The sequence below is a fragment of the Scyliorhinus canicula genome, chromosome 5 (assembly GCF_902713615.1).
Source record: "Scyliorhinus canicula chromosome 5, sScyCan1.1, whole genome shotgun sequence".
Taxonomy (NCBI): domain Eukaryota; kingdom Metazoa; phylum Chordata; class Chondrichthyes; order Carcharhiniformes; family Scyliorhinidae; genus Scyliorhinus; species Scyliorhinus canicula.
In genome coordinates this window covers 9234948-9261008 of record NC_052150.1, presented here as the reverse complement: position 1 = coordinate 9261008, position 26061 = coordinate 9234948, and the positions used below count along the sequence as shown (strand labels likewise).

The 26061-nt window shown below is 46.6% G+C and overlaps 1 protein-coding gene across 1 annotated transcript in view; it reads right to left on the bottom strand.

Annotated features, from left to right (window-relative positions):
* Positions 1–7104: 7104 nt before the first annotated feature.
* Positions 7105–26061, bottom strand: part of LOC119965754 (tumor necrosis factor receptor superfamily member 11A-like) — a 59853-nt gene continuing 40896 nt past the window's right edge. Inside the window, exons 6-10 of the mRNA XM_038796546.1 lie at positions 25338–25432; positions 16014–16121; positions 14599–14660; positions 11386–12016; positions 7105–8742 (exon numbers count right to left, since the gene is read on the bottom strand). Of these exons, the coding sequence (XP_038652474.1) occupies positions 8258–8742; positions 11386–12016; positions 14599–14660; positions 16014–16121; positions 25338–25432 (1381 nt within the window). The 3' untranslated portion in view covers positions 7105–8257. The remainder of the gene's footprint in view (positions 8743–11385; positions 12017–14598; positions 14661–16013; positions 16122–25337; positions 25433–26061) is intronic.

The following is a 26061-nucleotide window of genomic DNA, read 5'->3' as shown; positions in this document are numbered from 1 at the left end:
GCCGCGTACTCAAAATGTCTGCACCACGTGAACACCTTGGGCGAGATTCCCCGGTTCCCCCCCCACGTGTTTCTTGGCTGCGTGTCGTTCGCTGGCCGTGGGATTCTATCCTCCCATCGATCATCAATGGGATTTCCCATTGAAATCACCCCGTACCGCCGGGAAAATTGAATGGCAACAATCGGAGAAATCCCACCCGGATTACATTGATTTTTTGTTTTTTTTTAATTTATAAATTTAGAGTATCCAATTCAATATTTCCAATTAAGGGGCAATTTAGAGTGGCCAACCCACCTAGCTTGCACATCTTTGGGCTGTGGGGGTGAAAACCACGCAAACACGGGGAGAATGTGCAAACTCCACACGGACAGTGACCCAGAGCCGGGATCGAACCCGGGTCCTCAGCGCTGCAGTCCCAGTGCTAACCACTGCGCCACCGGGCCGCCCAATTACATTGATTTTTGACCAAATTCAGTGCCGCATTGTCTGGTCTCCGAAACCTCCCTTTTCAAAATAATTAACATTCCATTTGGTGCTTTAGTACTGACATACAGCGGAGGTCGCTGTGACATGATGTGTAATGTCTGGCACATTGAGAGTTAATGTGATGCTTTAATCTACCACCAGATGGAGCTGGGGAGCAAACCTATAAAAGGGAACGCCTCTCAGATTTCTAGGAGAGTGTAGTGGGAGAGCAGACAGTGAACAGAGAGTTCAGAGATAGGTAGAGAGATAATGTGTTAGAGACAGTTGTTAGTTATAGTGTCGATACTGGTGTAGATAGTAATTGTATTATATAGTGTTGCTAGCTTTAGGAATGAATTTCTTGATTAATAAGGGGATCAGGGGTTATGGGGAGAAGGCAGGAGAATGGGGATGAGATAAATATCAGCCATGATCGAATGGCGGAGCAGACTCGATGGGCCGAGTGGCCTAATTCTGCTCCTATTTCGTATGGTCTTAGAATAGTGTGCCATTCCTCAAATCAGCTCCGCTGGGGGTGGTTGGGGAGGGGGGGGGGGGGGGAGATGTTGTCTATGTGCCCGACATCAGGCTCCTGAAGCAACTGCTCCACTCGAAGCTCGGTCGTGGCAGGACACTCCCAAGACAGCGCGATGCGCTTTAGGGACGTCCTCGAAGCATCCCTGAAGAGATTTCACATCCCTGCCGCCTCACGGGAGTCCCTGGATTGTGACTGACTGAAACGGAGAAGGTTCATTCGGGAAAGCAACAAGTGGAGAGATTTTTTCGGGAAAACGCAGCGGAGAAGTGGAGGTGGTGGCACAAACCTCCAGAACAATTCACCTAACCAACCCTTCGAGCGCCAGCTGTACCGCACCTGTCAGAGTCTGCAGATCCAACATTGGACTCATCAGCCATCTCAAACCAGAGTCATCTTTGATCCCGAGGGACTGGCTGAGAGAATCAGAAGGAGGAATATTTACAGAGTGAAATAGAAATAGCTGGCAGTTTACCATGTGGGAGATACTCTGGAATCATTGATTCATACAGTTTAGGAGACTGGCATTTGGCCCATTGTCCCTACAGTGAAATGACCAGTGAAACGTTCGATTTACCTTCGAGAGAAATTGCCAGTTTCTTTAGAAAGGAAATTAAATATGTTTATGGTTACCAAGGGAATAATTGGCACATAATTAGGGCTCACAAAGCATTACCACTTTATCAATAATAAAAACAATAATAATATAATGTTTATTATTGTTACAAGTAGGCTTACATTAACACTGCAATGAAGTTACTGTTAAAAGCCCCTAGTTGCCTCACTCCGGCAATTATTATTACTATAAAGGTATGCCTACTGCTTTCGAATTAAGTCATTCCTATCCAATCAATCTCGGCCTCTCAGAACTAAATCTCCTCTCATTTTTCTCTGTTCCAAAGCCCATCCAATCTTACCTCATGGCTAAAACTCTCCACTCCAGGCTGTGAACCTCTTCTGTATCCTCTCTCATGTCATCTCAGCTTTGGGGTAAACTGCACGTTTTGAAACCTCAGTGTTATTTTGCACGTACAGATAATTCTCAAATCATTAAAAAGAATCTTATGAGAATGATAAGATTGCTAATTTAAAAAATAACACTTCATCGCTATGGATTAAACTGATCCTGTGGAAAATTATCACCTACTGTCGCCGATATGTCAAAATGGGAACTCCACAGCCGGTACACCTTGTTGACCATTTAAATAAAAATGTTCTGAGAAAATAAATATAGGTATTAGGAGGTATGATGAGCACCAGAGTAACTAATACAAAATCTGAATGAATGGGTTATACTTTCACATCATTCTCCATGGTGACTGCAGCTGTTAAACCATTAGTCTGCAGACAGTACAATTCCTGAAATAAATCATGAGGCTGGTTTTTAATAATTTGTCGCTGTACTCGACTACAAATCAGCGGTGACCACATTTACAAAAGTACTTAATTGCCTTCAGAAACTCTGCGGGTGCGGAAGGACAGCTTGTCCTTCAGCTGTGGCACTGTTGGTCAGGAGGGCTGTGGGGGTCAAGTCCTGCTCCATGACCCAAGCATACAGCTGGCACTCCAGTACAACACAAAGGGAGTGCTGCCGTGTTGTGAGTTTTTCTTTTTTTTTTATTTTAATACAGAATTTTATTGAGGTATTTTTGGCATTGTAAACAGTTACAGTGTACAGTAATGTGCAAATATCAACACAAAGCAGAAACATAGTGCAAATAACCTGGGACATGATGTCCGCAAATCCCTCCCAGTATCCCCTAAGTTCCTATCCTCATGTGGACGTGATTCGCTGGCCCTCCCGCACCTAGCGCATTTGTCCTCCACTCCAAAAAATTTACTCATCTGGGCCACCGTCATGTGGGCCCGGTGGACGACCTTGAACTGAATCAGGCTGAGCCTAGCACACGTTGCAGTTGAATTTACCCGACTCAGGGCTTCAGCCCAAACCCCCCCCCCTCCATCTCCTCGCCGAGTTCCTCCTCCCACTTGAGCTTCAGTTCTTCTATCTGGGACTCCTCTCTTTTCATAAGTTCACGGTAAATATCCGAGACTTTCCCCTCTCCTACCTCTCCCCGAGAGACTACTCTGTCCTGGATCCCATTTGGCGGGAGGCGTGGGAAGGATGGGACCTGTCTGCGTATGAAGTCACGCACTTGCAAGTACGGAAAGTCATTCCCTCTTACTAGTCTGAATTTCTCCTCTAAGGCCCTCATGCTCGCGAAGCTCCCTCCCCCCCCCCAAGAACATATCGCCCATCCTTCCCACCCCCGCCCGCCGCCACACTCGGAATCCACCGTCCATACTCCCAGGGGCGAATCGGTGCTTGTCACATATTGAAGACCAGACTGATGCTCCCACATTCCCTACATGCCTCCTCCACTGGCCCCAGATCCGCAGGGCTGCCACCACTACGCGGGCAGGTGGAGTACCTGGCTGGCGGGAGCGGTAGGGAGGCCGTGACCAGGGCTGCTAAACTGGTGCCCCTGCACGAAGCCGCCTCCACTCGCCCCCAAATAGACCCCGTACCCACCATCCAACTCGTTACCATGGCTATTGTGGCCGCCCAGTAGTAGTTGCTGAGATTCGGCAGTGCCAGCCACCCCCCCCCCCCCCCCCCCCCCCCCCCCCACCCCGCTACAGTTCCTCTCAAGCGTCACTTTCTTCACCCGCGGGGACTTCCCCGCCCAGACAAAGCCCATAATAATCTTGTTGACCCTTTTGAAGAAGGACCGCGGGATGAAAATCAGGAGGCACTGAAAAATAAACAGGAATCTTGGGAGGATTGTCATCTTGACCGTCTGCACTCTCCCCGCAAGTAACAGCGGGAGTGCATCCCACCTCCTGAACTCGCTCTTCATTTGTTCCACCATGCTAGTCAAATTTAGTTGCGAGTCTTTCTGACGAGCTGTTAAAGTGAAGTGCCGCCCAGCCCCCCTCAAGTGGCACTATTCTGATGGAGGTATCCCCAGTGTCCTGGCCAATATTCATCCCTCAATCAACGTCTCTAAAACCGCTATCTGACCGTTATCGCCTCGCGGTTAGTGAGCAAATCACTGCATTTCCTGCTTGACAACAGCAATGAGGGACACACTTTATCCTCTGAAGTAAAATTACGAACTTGAAATTTCAACCCTACCAGTGCAAGAATACGCAGAGCCTTGTGCGCAGGTTTCCTGGAGTACATTTAGAAATTGCATATTGAAATTTAAAACCACATTTTAATGCTTTCTGTTGCACATTTTCACTTTACACAAATATCCTTCTTTGAGTATATGTGCACATGGAGAACAAATTGTTTCTTTATGAGAGTCACATTATCAGAAATACTAGAATAGTTAAGAGCGAGCAATCCAAAAATAACACTAATCACACTCTTTAATAGCGTGTGCTAATTTTCTCTGATTGATGTCAGAGGCCCGTTATTTTAATATATGGGAGCCAAAGTACTGACAGAAATCAGAGGCGGTAAATCATGTGACACTGACTCTGGGGGAGTGGGTGACATGGGACAGAGATTGAGGGCAGCAAGCAAGATGGGACAGAGATTGAGGGCAGTGCAGAAACTGGTACAAGGATAGGGGCAGTGACCGAAGGAGCGACAGACTTTAGCCCCTTTCACTCTGTGGGAAGAGGTCATAACACCTCACCACACAAGGCTCCCTTACTGAATTACCCATTCAGTTGAGCATTCCTTTCGTTGTGAGAATTCAACTCTTCCTCACCTTAAGTTGTTCAAGAAAGATGCGGGGGCCAATGATTTCCAGTCGTAACACGTTTCTGAAGTAAGGTCATGACCGAAATGGTAGGTCTTTTTTTTTTGAGTAGGGACCACAAAGAAGTGGCCCTGGTAAAAGGTGACATTGAACACGGTAACATTGACGGAAGGAGATTTCTCCTTTGGAATCAAGACTTGCGAGCGAACTGTATCTTACAATAATAACAATAATAATCTTTATTATTGTCACAAGTAGGCTTACATTAACACTGCAATGAAGTTACCGTGAAAAACCCCTAGTCCCACATTCCGGCGCCTGTTCGGGTACGCTGAGGGAGAATTCAGAATGTAATGAAAATTAAAATCGTTTATTGTCATTGTGTAGGCTTCAATGAAGTTACTGTGGCCCCTAGTCGCCACATTCCGGCGCCTGTTCGGGGAGGCTGGTACGGGAATTGAACTGTGCTGCTGGCTTGCCTTGATCTGCTTTAAAAGCCAGCGATTTAGCCCAGTGTGCTAAATCAGCCCCTTATGGAATGCCCAATTCACCTAACAAGCACGTCTTTCGGGACTTGTGGGAGGAAACCGGAGCACCCGGAGGAAACCCACGCAGACACGGGGAGAACGTGCAAACTCTGTACAGTCACCCAAGCGGGAATCGAATCTGGGAATCTGGTGTTGTGAAGCAACAGTGCTAACCACTGTGCTACTGTGCCTTTTTGTGTTGGCTCTGATTCTGGGAATAGTCCTGATAGATAGGACTGTTCTCCTTGGAGAAGTTTGAGAGGAGACTTGATAGAGGTACTCATAAACATTAACATTTCATTGCAAACCCTCAGCAATCCTGGCCGCAGATTTGTCTTGTTTGGAACTAAGCTGTAAAATCCTGGACCAAATCAGAGCTGAAATTGCTGCTTTGGTGTAAGAGTTGCGGTTACGCTTCCGTGGGTGCAACAGAAGGACGGAGAATACAGAAAAATAAATGATCTAAAGTGTGGAAGGAATGGGTTTTGACAAAATTATAACCTTTACATCTGAGTAGCAGGAAGCGAAAGAGAAGAATTTTATGGAACAAATATAACGTGTTCATCTATAATATGGTGAATCGAGAAATTGGTTAGTCAAACCAGCAGAATAGGAGGACAAATAATTAAACTTCAGACAAAACCATGTACTCAAACGATGGTGAACATTTAGTGCAGTTTGGCAGGTACACTTGTGGAGTTATAGACAGGTGATTACAATTGGGGACCAGGCTGTGGGGATTGAAATATCAGAGGTTCAAAAAATCGTACATAACCGTTCGTTTACAACACATGAACAGGTCATTGGACCCACATTCTCCCTGCTGGCGTTTAACCTTGACATGAGCCTCTACCCACTGTCTTCAACTAACCCCATCAACATTCTCTCCTATTTCACCCTCCTTAATGCGTTTACCTAACTTTCCTTCAAGGGAATCAATGCGATTGGCCTCCAGATGGCTAGATATTCTCACCACACTCTGGCTAAAGGGGTTTCTCCTGAATATTCTATTGGATTTCCTCGTGCACATCTTGTGTTTATGACCCTTCGTTCTGATCTCGCCCATAAATGGAAACAGCTTCTCGACCTGTTGCCCTGTCAGGTCCTTTTAAAATCTTAAAGGCCTCTTTCAGATCACCCTCTAGCCTTCCAACTTCTACTGAAAAGAATCTCAGTCTTTTTGAGCTTTCCTGAAAGTTGTAACCTCTCAGGTCTGGTATCATCCGGGTAAATCTTCTTTATTTTGCACCATCCCCAGTGTCTCTAAACGCTTTTTGGAATCCAGGCAGCAAAATAATGGACGTTGCCCTGAATTGTGGTTCAATGACAGGTCGGCACACATTAAGCATAGCGTTTCTGCCGTTCAATTTTATCCTTGCCAAAACAAACCCCAGTGCTTTTGTTTGTTCGACCTCTGTTGCTGCTTTTAGTCAACAATTGATTCATCTCACTCAAAGCACGACGCATTACATCGCTATCAAGGCACATTACATCACTATCTCTTCTCTTCCCAATCGTTGACTTGTGGACCTTGGCATTTCCTACATGTTTCTCAACATCAAAAAAATAAATAATAATAATCTTTATTGTCACAAGTCGGCTTACACTAACACTGCAATGATGTTAGTGTGAAAATCCCCTCGTCGCCACATTCCGGCGCCTGTTCGGGTACACCGAGAGAATGTCCAATTCACCTAACAAGCACGTCTTTCGGGACTTGTGGGAGGAAACCGGAGCGCCCGGAGGAAACCCACACAGACACGAGGCTAACGTGCAGACCCCGAGAGACAGTGAACCAAGCGGGAATCGAAACTGGGACCCTAGCGCGGTGAAGCAACAGTGCTAACCACTGTGCTACCGTGCCATCCTGCTCTGCATTAAAGGGAGTAAATACCATCAACAAAATCTTGGAAAGCCAAGACTGTATTTTTTCCATGAGGCAAAGCTCATATTTATGCAAGTTACACACAAACAGATCTAACAAAATATGTATCAATGAAAAAATAGATAGACTCAAATCCCTGGTGATTGAACATGAATCCTTTGTTTCGATTCTTTGACAGTAATACATCATTATATCCCTCCAGTTCAGTTATAGTCAATTTTGTTGTCCATCCCAAGCTGTTGTATATTAGGGGCATTTTATTTCAGTTTTGTTTTCCTGGAGTATGAGAATAAAAGCAGTGAGTGCAACTTTTGCCAGGAGATGGACCCATAGCTCAGTTTATTCTGTGCATTCACTTTCCATCACTCCTGCCTTTTTTCTTGAACAGCGACGGAAGATTCTAAAAAATGTTAAGTTCCACGTGACTGATGGCGATGTTTATTTTTCTCCCAGCGGAAAAGGATAACGGTTAAATTGCCCGCATCTTTTCAAAAGACAGGTCTATTAAAGCTGGGGGTTTTTTGGCCATGAGCTACATCTTTCATGGAAGTACGTTCCCATTTTGGTCACGGAAACTTGGAAAGTGGAGAAACGTCTGTAAACATTTGAGCGTCCCCGATTCGAATTGGTTCACCAGGTGCCTCAGTCACCTGGGTTCCCTCAACTCTGCAATTCCCTCCCTCAACCTCCCAGCCTCTGCGCCTCTCTCTCCGTAAAGTCCAACCCTTTGATCAAGCTCGTGAGCCACCTGCCCGAATATCTCCTTCTGTTTGATAGCGCCCCTGTGAAGCACCTTGGGATGTTTTACAATGCTTGAGGCGCTATATCAATGCAAGTTGTTGGTCAAGATTGGCCTGCCGCCGTTCAAGATTCTCCAATCCTCCTGTTGCCATGGACACAAATGAGGCTGAAAATCAATTCTGATAGGCATGAAAGGTACCAGAAAGATAAGCATCATTTTGGTAAACATACAAAAAAAAATCCCACAATTTCCTTAACTTCCTTAAAAAGTCAATAGCACCTCTCCCGGAAAGTTAGTGTATAATCTTCAGTTGTGTCTAATGCTACCTGCAAAAAAAGACATCTAGTTCAGAATTTCAATAAAGCGCTTTGATCTGATGAGCTTTACTCAGTAATTCTCTTCCTTGTTGGGCAAATGTTCAGATTTTCCATCCTCTTGCATGGGCAGGGATGTCTTTTCTTTGGGAGGCTCCTGACTTTCCTGTCGGACTGTTTTACTGGACGTGCCCAGACTCCCTTCCCAGTTCTCTCTGTAGTTTTGTTGTTGGATTGAAACCCTCGCTTGGTGGCCGGGACTGCCCTCGTGGTGTTCCTCTTGGACGGGCGAGCACACCGTTTCCTCAGAGTGCTGTTCCTGCACAGGGAGCCCAGCGTCCATCTCAAAGTCACACCCGGCGCCTGGTTTCTCCTCTCCCGTGGAGAATCTGCCATTTTCTCTGGGGGTTCCTTTCCTCCCGGGAAAGTTGTTCCTGTCATTCCCATCTCCTTTGCTGTCCTGCTCCGTAGTGTGATTCACTTTGACAATTACATTGAAAACGACCGAACCGCCAACACTCAGCACCGATTGGCCACTTGTATTGTATGTTGCAAAACCTGGACAAGTGAAATGGAAAACATTTTTAATGGAGGGTTTTGCAGATCAATTTTTTTAGCGGTAAATGCTTGAACCACTGAACCAGTGTCCAGGCTTACACAGAATCTTTACAGTGAAGGAGGCCATTCAGCCCATCGAGTCTGCACTGGCTCCCTCAATGATAATAATAACAATAATAATCTTTATTAGTGTCACAGGTAGGCTTACATTAACACTGCAATGAAGTTACTGTGAAAATCCCCGAGTCGCCACATTCCGGCGCCTGTTCGGGTACACAGGGGGAGAATTCAGAAAGTCCTAACAGCACGTCTTTTGGGACTTGTGGGAGGAAACCAGAGCACCCAGAAGACACCCACGCAGACACAGGGAGAAGATGCAGACTCCGCACAGTGACCCAAGCCGGGAATCGAACCCGGGACCCTGACGCCGTGAAGCAACAGTCCTAACCACTGTGCTACCATCTACTTATACCCCATTCCCCTGCCTTATCCCCGTAACTTAGCACATTGTCTCTTTCAGATAGCAATCCAGTTCTCCTTTGAATACCTCGATCAAACCTGCCTCCACCACCCTCTTGGTGAAAATATTTTTCCTCACATCTTTTTGTCAATTATTTTGAATCTGTGCCCTCTATGTCTTCATGCTCTCTTAAGTAGGAACAGTATCTCATTATTTACCCTGTCCATACCCCTCAGGATCTTGAATGCCTCTGTCAAGTCCCCTCTCAGCATTCTGTTCTCCAAGGAAAACCGTAAGACATAGGAGCAGAATTAGGACATTCGGCCCATCGAACCTGCTCCGCCATTCGATCGTGGCTAATATCCCCATTCTCCTGCCTTCCCCCGGTAACCCCTGATCCCCTTATTAATCAAGAACCTATCTTTCTCTGTCTTAAAGACGCTCAGTGACTTGACCTCCACAGCCTTCTGCGGTAAAGAGTTCCACAGATTCACCACCCTCTGGCTGAAGAAATTCCTCCTCATCTCGGTTCTAAAGGACCGTCCCTTCAGCCTGAGGCTGTGCCCCCGGGTTCTAGTCCATCCTACCGGTGGAAACATCTTCTCCACGTCCAACTTAAGGCAGCACATTAGAAATGATCAGCCATTTAAGAAGTGGCAAACAATTTGGAGCACATTTAAACAGGAGCTGTGTGCGTGACTTTGGAGTATAAGGAATGATAAACGAAGGATAAATTGCATTGGGTGATTGAGAGAATTCGCATGAAGGGAAGTAAGTGCAAAGGAATTTTATTAGGCACTTTTAGAAATCGATATTTGGCAACAGCACATATTATTGATATCAAGGCTTGGGTCAAATTGAGCTAAGTAAAGAGATAATGAGAAATAAAGGTAGTTAAAGATTAAGGGCTGGATTCTCTGGTCCCCATCTTCCTTGGCGGAAGGAGGTGGCGCGGGATTCTCTATTCCCACCATTGTCAATGGGATTTCCTATTGAAGACCACCCCACACTGTCGGGAAACCCACGGGCGGCATGCGCTGCCGGCGGGAGCTGAGAATCCCGTCACCAGCGAACGTCCAGAGAATTCCAGCCTAAAAGTGACAGGTAGCATCAGGAATTTTTTCACTTGCAATTTTTGGAGAAATAGCCATGAGTAATGTGATAGACCTCAGACCACAATGTTGGCATTGGGGAAATGAATTTCATGTGTTAATCTTCAGCGAAGGGCGATAACGACATAATTTCTGATTAAGGGAGGAGTGAGGAGTACTGATGAGTTTAGACATCGGGTGTCCAAAGTGTTCATTACATCCGTGGAGCTTGGATTTTACAGGTACGAGCATAAGAGAAAGGGACAGCCTTCCAATTGGAGTGCACAGCTGGCCTAGAGGATTAAGTGCTGCTCTCTTTCTCAGCAAGCAGCTCATTGTGTGGGAACAGCACTGTGGATAATCAAAGGGGGCGAATTTTCCCGGAAAACTTTAGCGGTCCACCGTGAATAGAACATCAATTGCAAATTCTAGGTCGAGACAAAATAAAATGGCGTTGCAGGAGAATGGAAGTATTTTAGCTCTTCGCAGCAAGCAGTCGGTCAAGCAGGAACTTCGCAGCAAGCAGTAGGTCAAGCAGGAACTTCGCAGCAAGCAGTAGGTCAAGCAGGAACTTCGCAGCAAGCAGTAGGTCAAGCAGGAACTTCGCAGCAAGCAGTAGATCAAGCAGGAACTTCGCAGCAAGCAATAGGTCAAGCAGGAACTTCGCAGCAAGCAGTAGGTCAAGCAGGAACTTCCAGGAACATTGATTGAAAATCAAGCATGAGCAGTTAACACACTCGAACTCAGAAGGATTTTGACCTCAAGGTGAAGGGTGGTTCATTTTCGACAGAGGTCCTTCTTCACTTGAGGGCACGGAATCTGGGGAATTCTTTACCCCAGAAGGTTATGGAAGCTCAGTTATTGAGTACATTCAAGATCAAGATGTATTGGACACAAAGGAAATCAGGAGATCTCGGGATAGGGTGGGAAGATGAGTTGACGTAGGAGATCAGCCTCGACTGAAAAGGTGAAATAGGTTCGTGGAGCCATATGGTCCACCCTTATTCATATTTGTTTTGCTCTCTACCACATTCCTATGTGCTTATTTTAAGCAACAAACTTAAGTACTGAAGATAAAAGAGGTTAACTTACCAGCTGGTGTTGAATTTCCTAACTTGTGGCTGTTTTCATCACCTGGATTTGAGTGTTCAGAGTCCGTGTTATTAGATCTGTGTCCATCGATACTCTCAGGCCTGTGACTGTAGTTACTTTGATGGCTTGTATGACCATCACAGTTTGCAGTATGACCTTCGTTTGACTGTCTGTGAGGCAATGGAGTTGTATTCCCCGAGGTCGGAGTTCTATAAGATGTTTGCGTTTGGACAGTGTTTCTGCTTTCTTGTGCAGGTGCATTACCGTGAATTGACTCTTCCACCTCACACCCTGCAGGCAGCAGGGGGTTGGTGGAATTTACTGTCCTCAGATCTTCCCATCGCCTCAGGCTGGAAACTTCCCCTCCATTTCCCATGGAGTATTTACTGTCCAGATGCTCTCTTGGGGTCCTTGGGGAATACGTGGCCTGGCCCAGGGGCACGTCGCCACAGAAAGGATTCAAAGCACAGCTACAATCAGGATGTTCAGCAAATGAGTAGAAGATGGAGCCACTAGTCCGATCAGCTACCTTCACCGGATACGTGGTCGGTATAAACAACTCACTCTCTGGATCCCGGTCGTGATTATCACTTGGTAACTTACCAATCGCTTGATCAGAGAGTGGATTTCCCTTGAAAGGTAATGGGACAAAAGTCAGACCCACAGTGATAGGAAAAGCACAAACAAGCTGAAGGAACGCATTGACCGCATCGTGTGATCAATCAGCAAATCCACAAGGAAACAGATTTAAATCTGTTTGGCCAATTTTGCTGTCTTAATACCAGAAAGGTCAATTTCAATGTCAGAAATTCATTGACTTGGTGGTGAGCTTTAGAAATTCACTCAGAGACTCAGAACTATGGACCTAAAATACTAAGTGTCCCTTCTCTGGTAGAGACATTCACTGCTGTACAGTAAAATAGTGTCATCTAAATACATACATTCTCACCCATATCCAACTCCCCTACATTTAACAATCATACTCATTATTTATTTGCTGGACAAGCAGTGATATCTCCCCTTGGTAACATACTCAAAGATGGGTGAAAGGGGTATAATTATGGCATGGTGTATGGCACACTGTTAAGCATTAAGCAGAAGAGAATGACATTCCAGGTACTTTGGACACTAAGGGAATCAGGGCTAAGGGGATGTGTGCAGAAAGATGGAGTTGGTAGAAGATCAGCTCTGGTCTTTCTGAATGACGGAACAGGCCGGAAGGACCTCTCGCTGCTCCCATTTCTTCTGCTCAAAGTGCGTCACCATTGTTCTCATCATGAAATTCTTGATACTATTATAGTTATTGGAATGAGATGTGGGGATAGTCAGAGGGAGTCTCCCCAGAGGACCGTCAATGAGAATATTCAAGACCAATTGGTTTTGGGTACTTAGGGTCTCAAAACATATGTAAATAGGGCAGGAAAGTGGAATTGAGGTAAAAGACCTTATTGGATATAGGAGCGCAATGGTGTTTCTTGTCTTAGGTTCCTATTTGGAGATAGAGCTAGACCAGCCATGTTTCTTGGGAATAGAAGGGAAAATCTGTCTCTCGCATGTTCCTCTGCTAGTTTTTATTCTCATTGGAGAAAACCCGGGAACAGATTTACCGCTGAGTTAGGATAGGTTTTGTGCTTTGGATTCATGCCCATTAGGAACTCAATACAAGCGTGTTTCATGGAGACTCTTCGTAAACAGTGAGTTAAGGCGGGTGGCTCCTGGCCTGGCAATACCTCCCTAAAAATTCTCATCCTGGTTTTCAAATCCCAACCGAGCCTTGCCCTTCCCTATTTCTCATGTCTGCTCTGGTCTACAGCCGTTCAATATCCGTGCTCCTCCAATCCCAACCTTGGAAGCATCCCAGATTTTAGTCGCTCGAACACTGTTTGCTGTTGGCACGACCTTCAGGGGCAAAGGCCCAAAGCGCTGGAATTTTCTTCAACTTACTCCCCATCTCGCTTCCACTGCCAACCCCCCCCCCCCCCCCCCCCCACCCCCACCCCCCTCCTGAAAGCTGCTCCTTAAAAGTTGCCCCTTTTGCCATCATCTTTGGGGCACTTATACCCCTCCCACTGCCTCGTCTGGTGCTGTAGGCACACCCCAGCTGCATCAGTCCTGGGATTGTCCGTTCTCAAAGTTTTGGGGGATCCTGCTTGACGGGAGTGAATCCCCAACCAAAATTTTTTAAATGGATCTGGATGAATCCATGGGGTCATGCAGATGGCCTGCCCTGCTGAAACAAAGTGGCTTTCAACCCCATCCCCTTAAAAAGATCACTGAGAGAAAGGCGCTCGGATTATAAAGAAACGTTATTCACTTCATATGTTGGCGCAGTGGTTAGCACTGCTGTCTCACGGCGCCAATCCCGGCCCTGGGTCACTGTCCGTGTGGAGTTTGCACATTCTCCCCGTGTCTGCGTGGGTCTCACCCCCACAACCCAAAGATGTGCCGGGTAGGTGGATTGGACACGCTAAATTGCCCCTTAATTGGAAAAAATATTCTTCATAGGAAGGAGACCATTAATGACAGGTGAATATAAACCTTTTATTGTCAGTTTCACATGACAACTTACCAATAAAATGAGCTTTAATTTGAAAGTTGTCAGGAATCAGGTGGGTGCAATGTGTTCAAACTGAGTACAGACTGAAGGATGAAGGTCTCATCTCATTGCTGGCTCCAAGTCTCTTTTGTGAAGTTAGTTCAGGAGTTTTTGTTGCAGATCCCAATGGATAATGGCACAAAGTCAGAAAACTGTCCCTGATTCAGCATTAATTGCAATCCCACCCAGGTTAGCTCCAAAATAGCAGGCATGGAGATTGGAACAGTAGTATACTGACGCACTAAGGGACTGCTCATCTGAGAGGGAAGATTGAGAATACAACGTACAGAGAGACCTGAAGAAGCTTATTGTTGACTGAAATGGAAAAGATCTCCTCCCTGAGCCTTTGGGGTAAAAGTTTAGGAGGTTTGAGGGGATCTTTTGCCAAGTAATTCAGTACCGTAACACCAGAAGGTTGATAATCAAATTTAATTACTTTAGTTAAACTTTACAATGAACTAAGAGTCACTGTTATTTGTTCTCTCCTTTTAGAATACTTTTAGATGGTGTGGCAAAGCATTTCCCTTTAAGCTCTGTGAATTCGAGGGGCTCAATTATTTTATAAACGTCTCGACCAGTTTTACAGTTTATCGTATGGTTTTGTTTTTTTAACTCACCTCACTTTTCTTTTGACCCCTAATGCTGCGCCAGGCATCAGCAATTCTCTTCTGCACACAATCTGCATGAAAGATAACATGTGACTGTCAAATACCACTTTATGGTACATGTGGTGAGGTTGACTTCAGGATGGAAAGCAGAGTGTTTACCAAGACACTTGAAGCTATGTTCATCAACAAAGCTAAATTTATTTACACTACTTAAATTAAAGTTCGACACTTATTCCTGTAGTAAGCAAATTGATTATATTAAACTACACTCACTAACACTATCTCTATACTCTAACTATAACTATATTCTATCCTCTCTAGCTCTACTATGCACTTCACTCTAGTCTCCTCTCCTCTACTCCACTCTCTCCCAGAAGCCTAAGAGTCAGTGCCTTTTATAGTCCTGTCCCTAGCTCCATCTGGTGGATAACTGTAACATGACATTAACTCTTCACATGCTGTACATTTCTATAATGTCGCAGTACAGTGTCAGAAGCAGCAGAGCTGAAAGTAACAGCAATTTTTATTTCCCCATAAAACTGATTTCATTTTTATCATGAGGCACAGATGGAATTTTAAAAAAATTTACGCAGATTACTCCCAGTACCATGAATCCAATCAACTGCCATTATTGGTGTAATAAACTCAGTAAACTAGCACCTCTGATCCAACTAGCCAAATAAACTACCACAGCTGGCAATGTTTCCTCTCACGATGATAGGTAAACCACAAAACCACAAGAACCATCAAAGGTCCACCTTCCAGACTGAAACCAGCCAAGATACGCATTCCCTTGCAATGTATGTGACGTATTTAATTTTGGGGGAAAAACCATTTGGGATGGCAGAAGGGGGTCTGACCACTTCACAGCAGCGGGGTGGGAAGATGCCCCGAGGAAACTTCCTGGCAATCAAATTTACAAAATATTGTGGCACCAGGGTCAGGCACATATAGGGTTAATGCATGACTGAGTACATCGCACCCAGTGACACAAGCGAGCACATGACCCACACCCAGGGTCAAGCTTGTGTTGGACAGAGCCGTGTACACGAGCAAAGATGGAGACGGTTCCCAGCTTTTACCTTCTATTGTATATTTGTAAATAATTCCAAAGGTCAATGACGACCTACGCGTAACATACATTTGGCTAGACAGTCTTCTTCAGACGCACCGAACTGTAACCGAATATGACTCCACGCTGATGAGTATAAGTGCATACACTCACAGTGGTGAACGGAATGGCTGAGAATTGCCCCAGAGCTGGTCTGAGTTTCTGTGGCAGGGACTCCATTACAGAGTGTGCAGTTCCGAGGAATTTCCCGGCCAATGTCCAGTAATGCGGCGATGCGAGACCACATCTAAAACTGAGGACAGTTTTGGTAATTTACGCCTTCTGTGCAACCACACGAGTGATCTGAAAATACCTGTGAGAGTTGTCGGCGCCTTCCTGTGGGAAATTAGGGCCCAGATAGATAATATGACTATTCCACATCCACACGCAAGGCCCACAGTGATTGCCAATATTGAACCATCTATAATGAGAGGATAGAACACAATCACAATAAGATTATAATCGATCATCCTTTACTACTGCAGAGCAGTTCCTCAGATATGTTGACTAAATCATCAAGCTCTCCACAGCATTGAACTGATGGAACAATACATTATTTTACTTCCTTTTGTGTCAGATGTTGAGGTAACCTACCGTAGTCTGACAGAATACCAGCTGAGGTCTTAGATAGAAATGACTGCTATTACTGAATGATAATTGGACAGGGAATGTTTGTCTCATAGAATAATGAAAATTATATTTTTGGAATTTTCAACATATAACAAGGTCACATTAATAGCATAAATGCATTTTGTACCTCGAAGATTAATTTCTATAAGGTTGGAAATGGAGAGTAAAGAAACAACATTGGGCAGGATTCTCCGTTTGGGACACTGATGCCGGGACTGACTTGCGCGCTGTTTGTGTTCCCGTTGGGGGTGCCATTCGGTAAGAGAGTCAGGGCATGCTAATGGACCAGCACTTTGCTGAAGCGAATTGAGAGTAATTCTCGGCCCAGCAGGCGTTCTCAGGCCGGAGTTAGCTCTGAAGTGTCTGGCAGCTGGAGCTGTTTTAAGCGCCCCACTTACCACACATTCACTGCAGCCCCGAAGATGGCTCAGAGAAGAATGAGCTCGGGGGGGGGGGGGGGGGATATGGGGGGTCACTAGTGAGGCCTTTGCCCTGAGAGGGGCAGAGAACCAGGGGGGGTTCCAAAGGCCCTGGTGTAGGTGCCCTCCAGTTGGGGTGAGCTCTGCTGATCCCCCGCTTCCTCTGCAGTGGGGCAACGTTCTGAGGGGTGCCAACACCTGGTGGGCCCCTGATTGAGCTTGGCCACACCGGCCGCCTGGATGATACACCTGGGGTGTGCAGCTGTCCAGAATGCCAGCGTGGGCGGGCTCCAGATGGCCAGAGGCTCTCTGAGGCATTCAATCCTCATTCTTGCCACCAGGGGGGGACCAGTGAATGGCGCCCAAATCGATGCCGGGCGCGAACCTTAATTTCTGCCAGACGGCCAATCCTCCACCCGATTGCGATTTGTGTTCCCAATGTCGCAAGATGGAGAATCCAGCCCATTGTATTTCTAGGTTCCCCAAAGAGCATTATTTCTTTACAATTGCATTGTAAAGCTTCTCACTTAACTGTGAGCAGCATTATTAGAAACTTGGTAGTCCATACGACATGCTAAATCGGTGTGCAATAGGCACCACACTCCATGCACTACAATACTGTGTTCATTTTCAGCTTCACTAAACTGATTGCCTTTTTAGGGTGAGTCTCCCAGACACCTGCTGGAACGTTGGTGAAATATTAGCCGGAATCCTGCAGATTTGTTTGGACATTTTTACAGATTCTCAAATTCAGCTATCCTCTGGCCAGGCCACTGCTGGAATATCGTGCACAATTCTGGGCGGCAACACTTCAGGAAGGATATTGAGGCCTTGGAATGGATGTAGAGGAGGTTTAGCAGGGCGAAGGCAGAGATTGGGGACTTCAGTTACGCAGAGAGACTGGTGAAGCTGTGATTGTTCTCCCGACAGCGGAGAGGGTTAGGCCGAGAGGCAGCTCAAATTTTGAGGGGCCATCATGGAGCATGTTGCGTGCAGTTCAAATCCAGGCAAGAGGAATACTTCCCGAAGACTCTAGATGGATAAGGCCTCGCTTTGTAAATATTTATTCTTCACTGATATTGGACATCGTCAACAAGGCCAGCATTTGTGGCCCACTCTTCATTGCCCTTGAGCTAGACCACTTCGCTATTAAGAGTCAACCACATTGCTGAGGGCCTGGAGTCACATGTAGGCCAGGCAGGTTACGGATAGCAGATTTCCTTTCGTTAGTGAACCAGACAGGTTGTTACGACAATCGACAATGGTTTCATGGTCACCATTACCGAGGCTAGCTTGATATTCCAAATTTATTAATTGAATCTAAGTTCTGCCAGCCGCCGTGATGGGGTTGCAACCCATGTCCACAGAGCACGAGCCTGAGCCTTGGGTTTACTTGTGCCGTGACATTACCACCTTCTCCACCCCCCCCCCCCCCCCTCTTGTTGTGAACTCTCTTCACGCAGCTCGCCCTCTTTGCTACCTCTACTTCCTCTCCCGCTCATGCTGCACGGGGCGGCACGGTAGCACAGTGGTTAGCACTGTTGCCTCACAATGCCAGGGTCCCAAGTTTGATTCCTGGCTTGGGCCGCTGTGTGGAGTCTGCACGTTCTCCCCGCGTCTGCTTGGGTTTGTTAGGTGAATTGGACATTCTGAATTCTCCCTCTGTGTACCCGAACAGGCGCCGGAATGTGGCGATTTTCACAGTAACCTCACTGCAGTGTTAATGTCACTTGTGAGAATAATAAAGATTATTATTATTATGCAGGTCAAGGGAAGAATGGTAACAATTGTGATGATATGCATAAACAATCATGTATATAATGACGTATGCCACATCTGACCAGCAGGTACCAGTGTAAATCTAGCAGGAGTTGAAAGTTAGTCCTGTTGGTGGATAATCATACTTGCGGTAGCTTTCGGATAATTTATTAGTATTAGTAGTTTGTAGTTTGTAATATATTTCTTCTAATGGTTAAAACAGTGACTCTGGTGGACGGAGACTGTTTGTGGCATTTCCCAAGTTACTCAGGCCAGAAGACAAGCTCCTGCAGGAAGTATTTCTCACGTTTTCTCACAACCCTGGGCAGCACGGTAGCATGGGGGCAGCAGGGTAGCATGGTGGTTAGCATAAATGCTTCACAGCTCCAGGGTCCCAGGTTCGATTCCTGGCTGGGTCACTGTCTGTGCGGAGTCTGCACGTCCTCCCCGTGTGTGCGTGGGTTTCCTCCGGGTGCTCCGGTTTCCTCCCACAGTCCAAAGATGTGCGGGTTAGGTGGATTGGCCACGCTAAATTACCCGTAGTGTCCTAAAAGTAAGGTTGGGGGGGGGGGGTTGTTGGGTTACGGGTATAGTGTGGATACGTGGGTTTGAGTAGGGTGATCATTGCTTGGCACAACATCGAGGGCCGAAGGGCCTGTTCTGTGCTGTACTGTTCTATGTTGCTTCATATGTATACCTTGTTCAATCACTGCACAGAGACCTCCCCTGCTACGCATTTCTAAGCACGTGTGCTATTAAGTATCTGGGAGCTAGAATCTTCTTTGGTTACAACCGTACTCCACGGGTTTGGAAGCAACTTCATGAATATGCGAAAGGAGAGCAGAAGGCTGCACGACAAACACTGACAGTTATTCAGAGATGTGGCGGAGACACATTCACTGGGCTGCCTAATGAGCTCCTTCATGTACATAACCAAGGCACATGTATTACATATTCCACTTTCATCTTGTACTCAGTCACATCACAGCTGAGGAGCTCCACAGCCTGCCGAGATCAAAGGCCAACAGCACAGTTGCTGAGCCGGGTGGTGCTTCGGGGACTCGAGCCAACGCAAATTGTAGACTTGGGTTGAAGGCAGAGCGGTGGGTTTATAGCGCTGGACTGGGGTCAATGGCCTGGCGACTGGAGCTCACTGCAACTGGGGAATTTCAATTCTGTTCAGGAAATAAATCTGGGATAATGAGTCAGCTCCAGCAACGGTGAACCGGCCAGTAAAACCTTCATCCCGGTCAGGGGGGAGAACCCAGGTTGCCGACTGCTCCTTGACAATTTGGCAGTGGGACAAGGCCAACTGAATAAAGGAAAGAAGATGCAAATTCCTCCTCCTGAAATTACAAATAGGAGGCTGTGGTACGGTAGGGGGAAAGGTAAACAGGGGAAGGATACATCACGGGAAAGTTTACGCCCACGTTCGCTGTGAGTGAGAACGGTGGAGCAGGCACAGTTCTGTCAAGAATCGGGATACGCGGATTCTCATGAGCGAGGTCTCGTTCCCCAATTTTCTCAGCCCCACACTGATGATGGAACAAGGTTCCCACGGGAAACTCAATTAAATACAGGTGATGCATTTGCATATGTTTAAAGCACATCCTCTCCACATTACCCCCCCTCATAGAACATTGAAACCTCGCCGATGTGATGTCAGGTGAGGTTCGCAACAGGTTTGGAAAGATGGTAACCCCCAAGAGCAGAGGGACATGCCTAAATTGGCACAGCCCCTTGGCACAGCGCCCTGGCACAGATTGGCACTGCTCCCTTACACAGGTCCCTGGAACAGACTGGACAGATTGGCACTGCTCCCTGGCACTGCTCCCTGGCACAGACTGGACAGATTGGCACTGCTCCCTGGCACAGACTGGACAGATTGGCACTGCTCCCTGGCACAGCTCCCTGGCACAGATTGGCACTGCTCCCTGGAACAGATTGGCACTGCTCCCTTACACAGGTCTCTGGCACAGACTGGACAGATTGGCACTGCTCCCTTACACAGCTCCCTGGCACAGACTGGACAGATTGGCACTGCTCCCTGGCACAGCGCCCTGGCACAGATTGGCACTGCTCCCTGGCACAGATTGGCACTGCTCCCTGGCACAGATTGGCACTGCTCCCTGGCACAGATTGGCACTGCTCCCTTACGCAGGTCCCTGGAACAGACTGGACAGATTGGCACTGCTCCCTGGCACAGATTGGCACTGCTCCCTGGCACAGATTGGCACTGCTCCCTTACACAGGTCCCTGGAACAGACTGGACAGATTGGCCCAGTTCCCTGGGACAGTGCCAACCTGTGCTAGGTGGAAGTTCCAGGGGGTGGGCCGTCTGGGAGCTCCATGGGAGGGGTTCCCTTTATGTGTGTTGGGGAAAGCTGATGCCTGTTAAGGGGGAGAGTGCCCCCAAGACTGCGATGGTGGGGGGAAAGAGTGCCCCCAATACTATGGTTATTGGGGGGGGGTTACCTTGATATCTGTGAGGGAGATGGAGCGGAGACCCCCAAAGCCTGCGAGGTGGGGGAGGTGGGGGGGGCGATGTTGGTTGGGGGGGGGGGGGGGGGGGCTGGGTGCTGGCAGTCATTTTCCTTCTGTGCTGATCGGGATGTCCTTTAAAGATGCCGCTCCGATCTCTGTGGTCCTGGCCTTGCCGCTCTATCAGCCCCCACTGTGCCAGACGGACAACGTAAACCCCGCCCACTCACTCCTTTTTCATGTTAAAAACACGGCTGTGCAGCTGGAGAGTTTAAATCCCGGTTTTCAGTCAGAGGCTGGCACTCTGACAAAATCTGGGAATATTCTGCCCCTCATTTGGAAGGTTTGCTGGACACCATTCCAAGCCGTGCAACTCCGCCACACTCCGTCTAAATGGGGCATCACTTACAAACATTTAACTTCCCATTGCAGTGAGCAGGTATTACGATTGCTGACCCAAAAGCAACTGGGTGGCTGGAAACAGCATCTAAAACATCCGCAGAAATGTGTCGAGAGGCTGTTCATGAATGGACGGTGGAGGATGGGGGTAAGGGGTGTTGGGGGTCAGAATGGGTGCGACGCAAAACCAGGGGCGGGATTCTCCGCCGGCGTGATTCTCCGTTTTAGCCGGTGCCCGGGGATTTCCCGACGGCGTGGGGCTGCCCCACAATGGGAAACCCCATTGGCCGGCGGGTGTAACGGAGAATCCCTCTGGCGGGGTCGGGGCAGAAATGTGGCACGGCGGGGCAGAGAATCCACTCTCAATTTCTCAGCATTTCCTGCTGCTCACATTCAAATTGTACTATTCTGGTTTATTGCCCGTCCCTAATTCCCCTTAAGAATGTGGTGGTGAGCTACCTTCTTGAACGGCTGCTGCCCATGTGGTGTAGGTACATCAACAGTGCTGTTAGGGTGGGAGATCCAGGATTTTGATTCAGCGACAATGAGGGAACGGTGATATATTTCCAAGTCAGGGCGGTGTGTGGCTTGGAGGGGGGAAACCTCCAGGTGGTGGTGTTCCCCTGTGTCTGCTGCCCTTGTCTTTCCAAGTGTGGAGGAGGTCATGGGTTCGGAAGGTGCTGTCGAAGGAACCTTGGTGAGTTCCTGCAGTGCATCGTGTAGACGGTGCACACTGCAGCTACTGTGCATCGGTGGTAGAGAGAGTAGATGTTGAAGGTGGTGGATGGAGAGCCAATCAAGCTGCACTGCTTTGTCCTGGATGGTGTTGAGCTTCTCGTGTGCTATTGGAACTGCATTCATTATATCCTGAATTGTGTCCTGTCGATGATCGACAAGCGGGAAGCAGCATGATGGAGCAAACGCAGGCTGTTGTCCAAAATTCCCAAATTGTACTGTAATTAAAAAGAATTGTTGCCAAATTCCATTTGACCATGTTTCTGCCCACCTGCCCTGAGCATCGGTATCTTCTCGCAGTCAATGTGCTCCCTGGTGTTGGAGCTGTATTTACCAGCTCAATCTGCTATTAGCTCTGTAATGTTTCAGATGATCTGTAGATATCCCGACAGCCTGCCACATACTCATTGTGCAATTGTGGTTGTTGGTGACTCAGCAACATTTTTTTTACCCGTACAGAGGCTGTGTAACCCGAGTCCTATCTGATGTAAAGTGGCCTGTGCCAAATTGGCAATTTTCAAATCAGTTGATGGGAATGTGACATTTTAACGTTATTATCCCAGATTATGGCAAAAGTACGAGGCAGGTCAAAGGAAGGGAATTTTGCTTTTGTTATGGTCTTTCACTTCTGCTCCTGCTCAAGATTCTAGATCAAATGGGAAAGATTATTAACCCACTCCAAACCCAGCCATTTGCATAGAATTAACATTGGGCCCATTGTCTCAGCTTCAAAAACAGATGGTTTTGTTATCAACAAAGTAGTTCTGTCGATAATAAATGCAATTCTAATCCTAAATGTCTCTGGCTGAATATATAATTGGCTGTACCAAAAGCCACACAACATTTGCCTGTTCATTTGTAATAATTTTTATAAATTTGCAACGTGCACTATTGCCAGCAAATCATTGATCTACTTGTTATTTGCTGTTTAAACAATATATTAGAAAGCGGCAATATGTTGAAAGATATGCAAGAGTCACAGAAAAGACCCTTGAGCCCATCAAGTCTGCGCTGGTCAGAAACAACCACCTAACTATTCTAATCCCATTTTCCAGCACTTGGCCCATAGCCTTGTCGGCCCTGGGATCACAAGTGCACATCTAAATATTTCTTAAATGTTATGAGGGTCTCTGCTTCCACTATCCTCTCTTTCCTGAGGAAGGAGCAGTGCTCCGAAAGCTAGTGATTTGAAACAAACCTGTTGGACTTTAACCTGGACGTCTTACTGTGCTCACCCCGGTCCAACGCCGGCATCTCCACATCATGAGTATCCTCTCAGGCAGCAAGTTCCACACTCCCAGCACCCTCTGGGTAAAAGGTTTTCCCTCACATCCCCTCTAAAGCTCCCACCCCATGCCTTAAATTTATGTCCCCTGGTCGTTGATCCGTCCACCAAGGGGAAAAGTTTCTTCCTGTCTACTCTATCTAGTCCTCATAATTTTATACAGCGCAATCATGCCCCCCCCCCCCCCCCCCCCCCCCCCCCCCCCCCCCCAGTCTCTGTCCAAGGAAAACAATCCCAATCTATCCAATCTCTCTTCATAACTAACACTCTACCGCCCAGGCACCATCCTGGTAAATCTCCTCTGCACCCGTTCCAGTGCCATCACATCCCTCCTATAATGTGGATTCCAGAAATGCACACAATACTCTGGCTGTGGCCTAACTAATGTTTTATACAGTTCTAGCATAACCTCCCTGTTCTTAAACTCTATGCCACTGGCTAATAAAGGCAAGAGTACCATCTGCCTTCTGAACCACTGTATCCACTTGCTCTACTACCTTAAGGGACCACAGTACATACACACCAAGGTCCCCCTGATCCTCCATGCTTCCTGATTATTTATTTTGTTCCAACTTATTTTATTTTTATTATTTTGGCCCGTGAACTCATAATCAGGATGTGCCTTTAAGCAGATGACTCAAGGTTGATAACAGCCTGCTTGCTGGGCACTCTGCTCCCAGGTTTTGTACTTTGGAGAAAAGAAGCCAGACTCCTCGACACTGAGTGGATTTTAGGAACCAGGTTAGGAGGGAGTCAGCTCGATTGGTTAACTGCAACCGGTAGCTTGGCCAGGGACAGTGCTCTGCCTGACATTGGTCAGTGATTGGTTCCGGCGTGATGCTTGCTGAGAGAATTGAGGAGAAGTGTTTAGACCTTGGAAGTGAAAGGAACACACACACTCTCTCTCTCTCTCTGCTGTTCCAATGTTCTGAAAGCAGTGAGTGTCTGGCACACCCTTTGCTGTGAACCTGAAATTATGTTGAGTCTGCAGAGAAAGTAGACAACCTTGCCAGGGAAAACCATCTCAAGCTGAGAAGGAAGAAGTACCAAAACAAAAGCCTGGACTTCCGAAAGACTTTGTCTGGAAGCCATTCCAGCACATCAAAGATCCTTAACTTTTACTTTTATTAATATTTTCTTTCCCTTTCCACAACCCTTTCGCCTCTGTGTTGTTTGTCTGTGTCTGTGTCTGTGTGTGTGTGTGTGTGTGTGTGTGTCTGTATATATAGAGAGAGTGGGGCGAGTTAGAAAGTGGGTGTTGGAAAAGGGGTAGTAGATAGTCAGTTATATTTTCTGTCCCTTTAATTAAATTACTGTACATAATAAAAGGTTACTTGTGTTAAAGTTACAAACCTGGTGACTGCAGTTTTTTGGGGCTCAACTAAGGACCACTAATCTAATTTTACTTGTGTTGCGATTTGGGGTCAAGTGGAGCTGAAATTGACCGCGCGGGAGCCCAGGGTGTCGTGGCAATACGTAATCATTTTTATAAATGTGCAATGTGTACGATTGCCAGCAAACCAATCAATCTTATCATTGATCTACTTGTTATTTGCTATTTAAACAATATATTAGAAAGCAGCCCCACTAAATCACACCAAAGTAACCCTGCTTTTTAGGATATGGACTGAGTTCAGTGCCAACCCAATGGAAGTTTCTTCAATGATTGAACTTCGAAAATTCAAATGGAAAACTCAACATTGCTGAACTCTTGGGATAGTCCCAACGAAAGGTCATCAACTTGAAACATTAACTTCATTCCTTTTTCCAGAGGTGTTGCCTGGCATGCGCAGTGTTTGACTGAACATGACTGTATTTGTCTATTTTCATATAGACAAGTGAGATTGATGAAGGCTCAAGTTGTACATTACAATGCAGAGCTCCAAATAGTGTTTAAAGCTGTGTCAGATAAACATTGCATCCATTGTACCTGAAACGGGTGCTGTCGCCACATCAATGCTGACGCACATGGTATCAGAAGTAGCGTTTCCAGGAACTTTCTGCTTCATTCTCAGAGCTGTGCAACTATAGGAAATGTAATGCAATATAAATATTAAAAAGAGAGACTTGCATTTATAAAACGCTTTTCACAATCGCAGGACACCCCAAAACACTAAACAGCCAGTGCAGTACTTTTTGAAATGTCGTCACTGTTCTAAAGTAGGAAATGCAGCAGCCAATTAACACACAGCAAGATTCCACAAACACTAACGTGAAGTCAATCAGATCATTCATTTCAGTGATAATGATTGAGGGGTAAAACATTGGCTGGGATATTGCTCGATAAAATCAGATATTGCAACTATCACTATCACTCAAAATGGTACGCTGGCTGAGTACATACATGTATTCGCACACATCAAATATCCCGCAAAGCAAATTGTCACGTTCCAGTGCTGGGAACTTGGGAAGAGGAAGGAACTTTTCTGCATTGTTGGGAAACTGGTTTGGTGATGAGGCAGCAGTGATTCAAAGATCTCAAAGTTGAAATTCATAATTTACTCAAAGTACGAGTGCTGGTGCATAAAGAAAATTAACGTGCATTTATGTAGGAGCTTTCATACCCATAGGACATCCCAGACTGCTTCACCAGCAACGATGTACCTGCCAAGTGTAATCACTGTTGTACAGTCGGGAAATACAGCTTCAGGTTT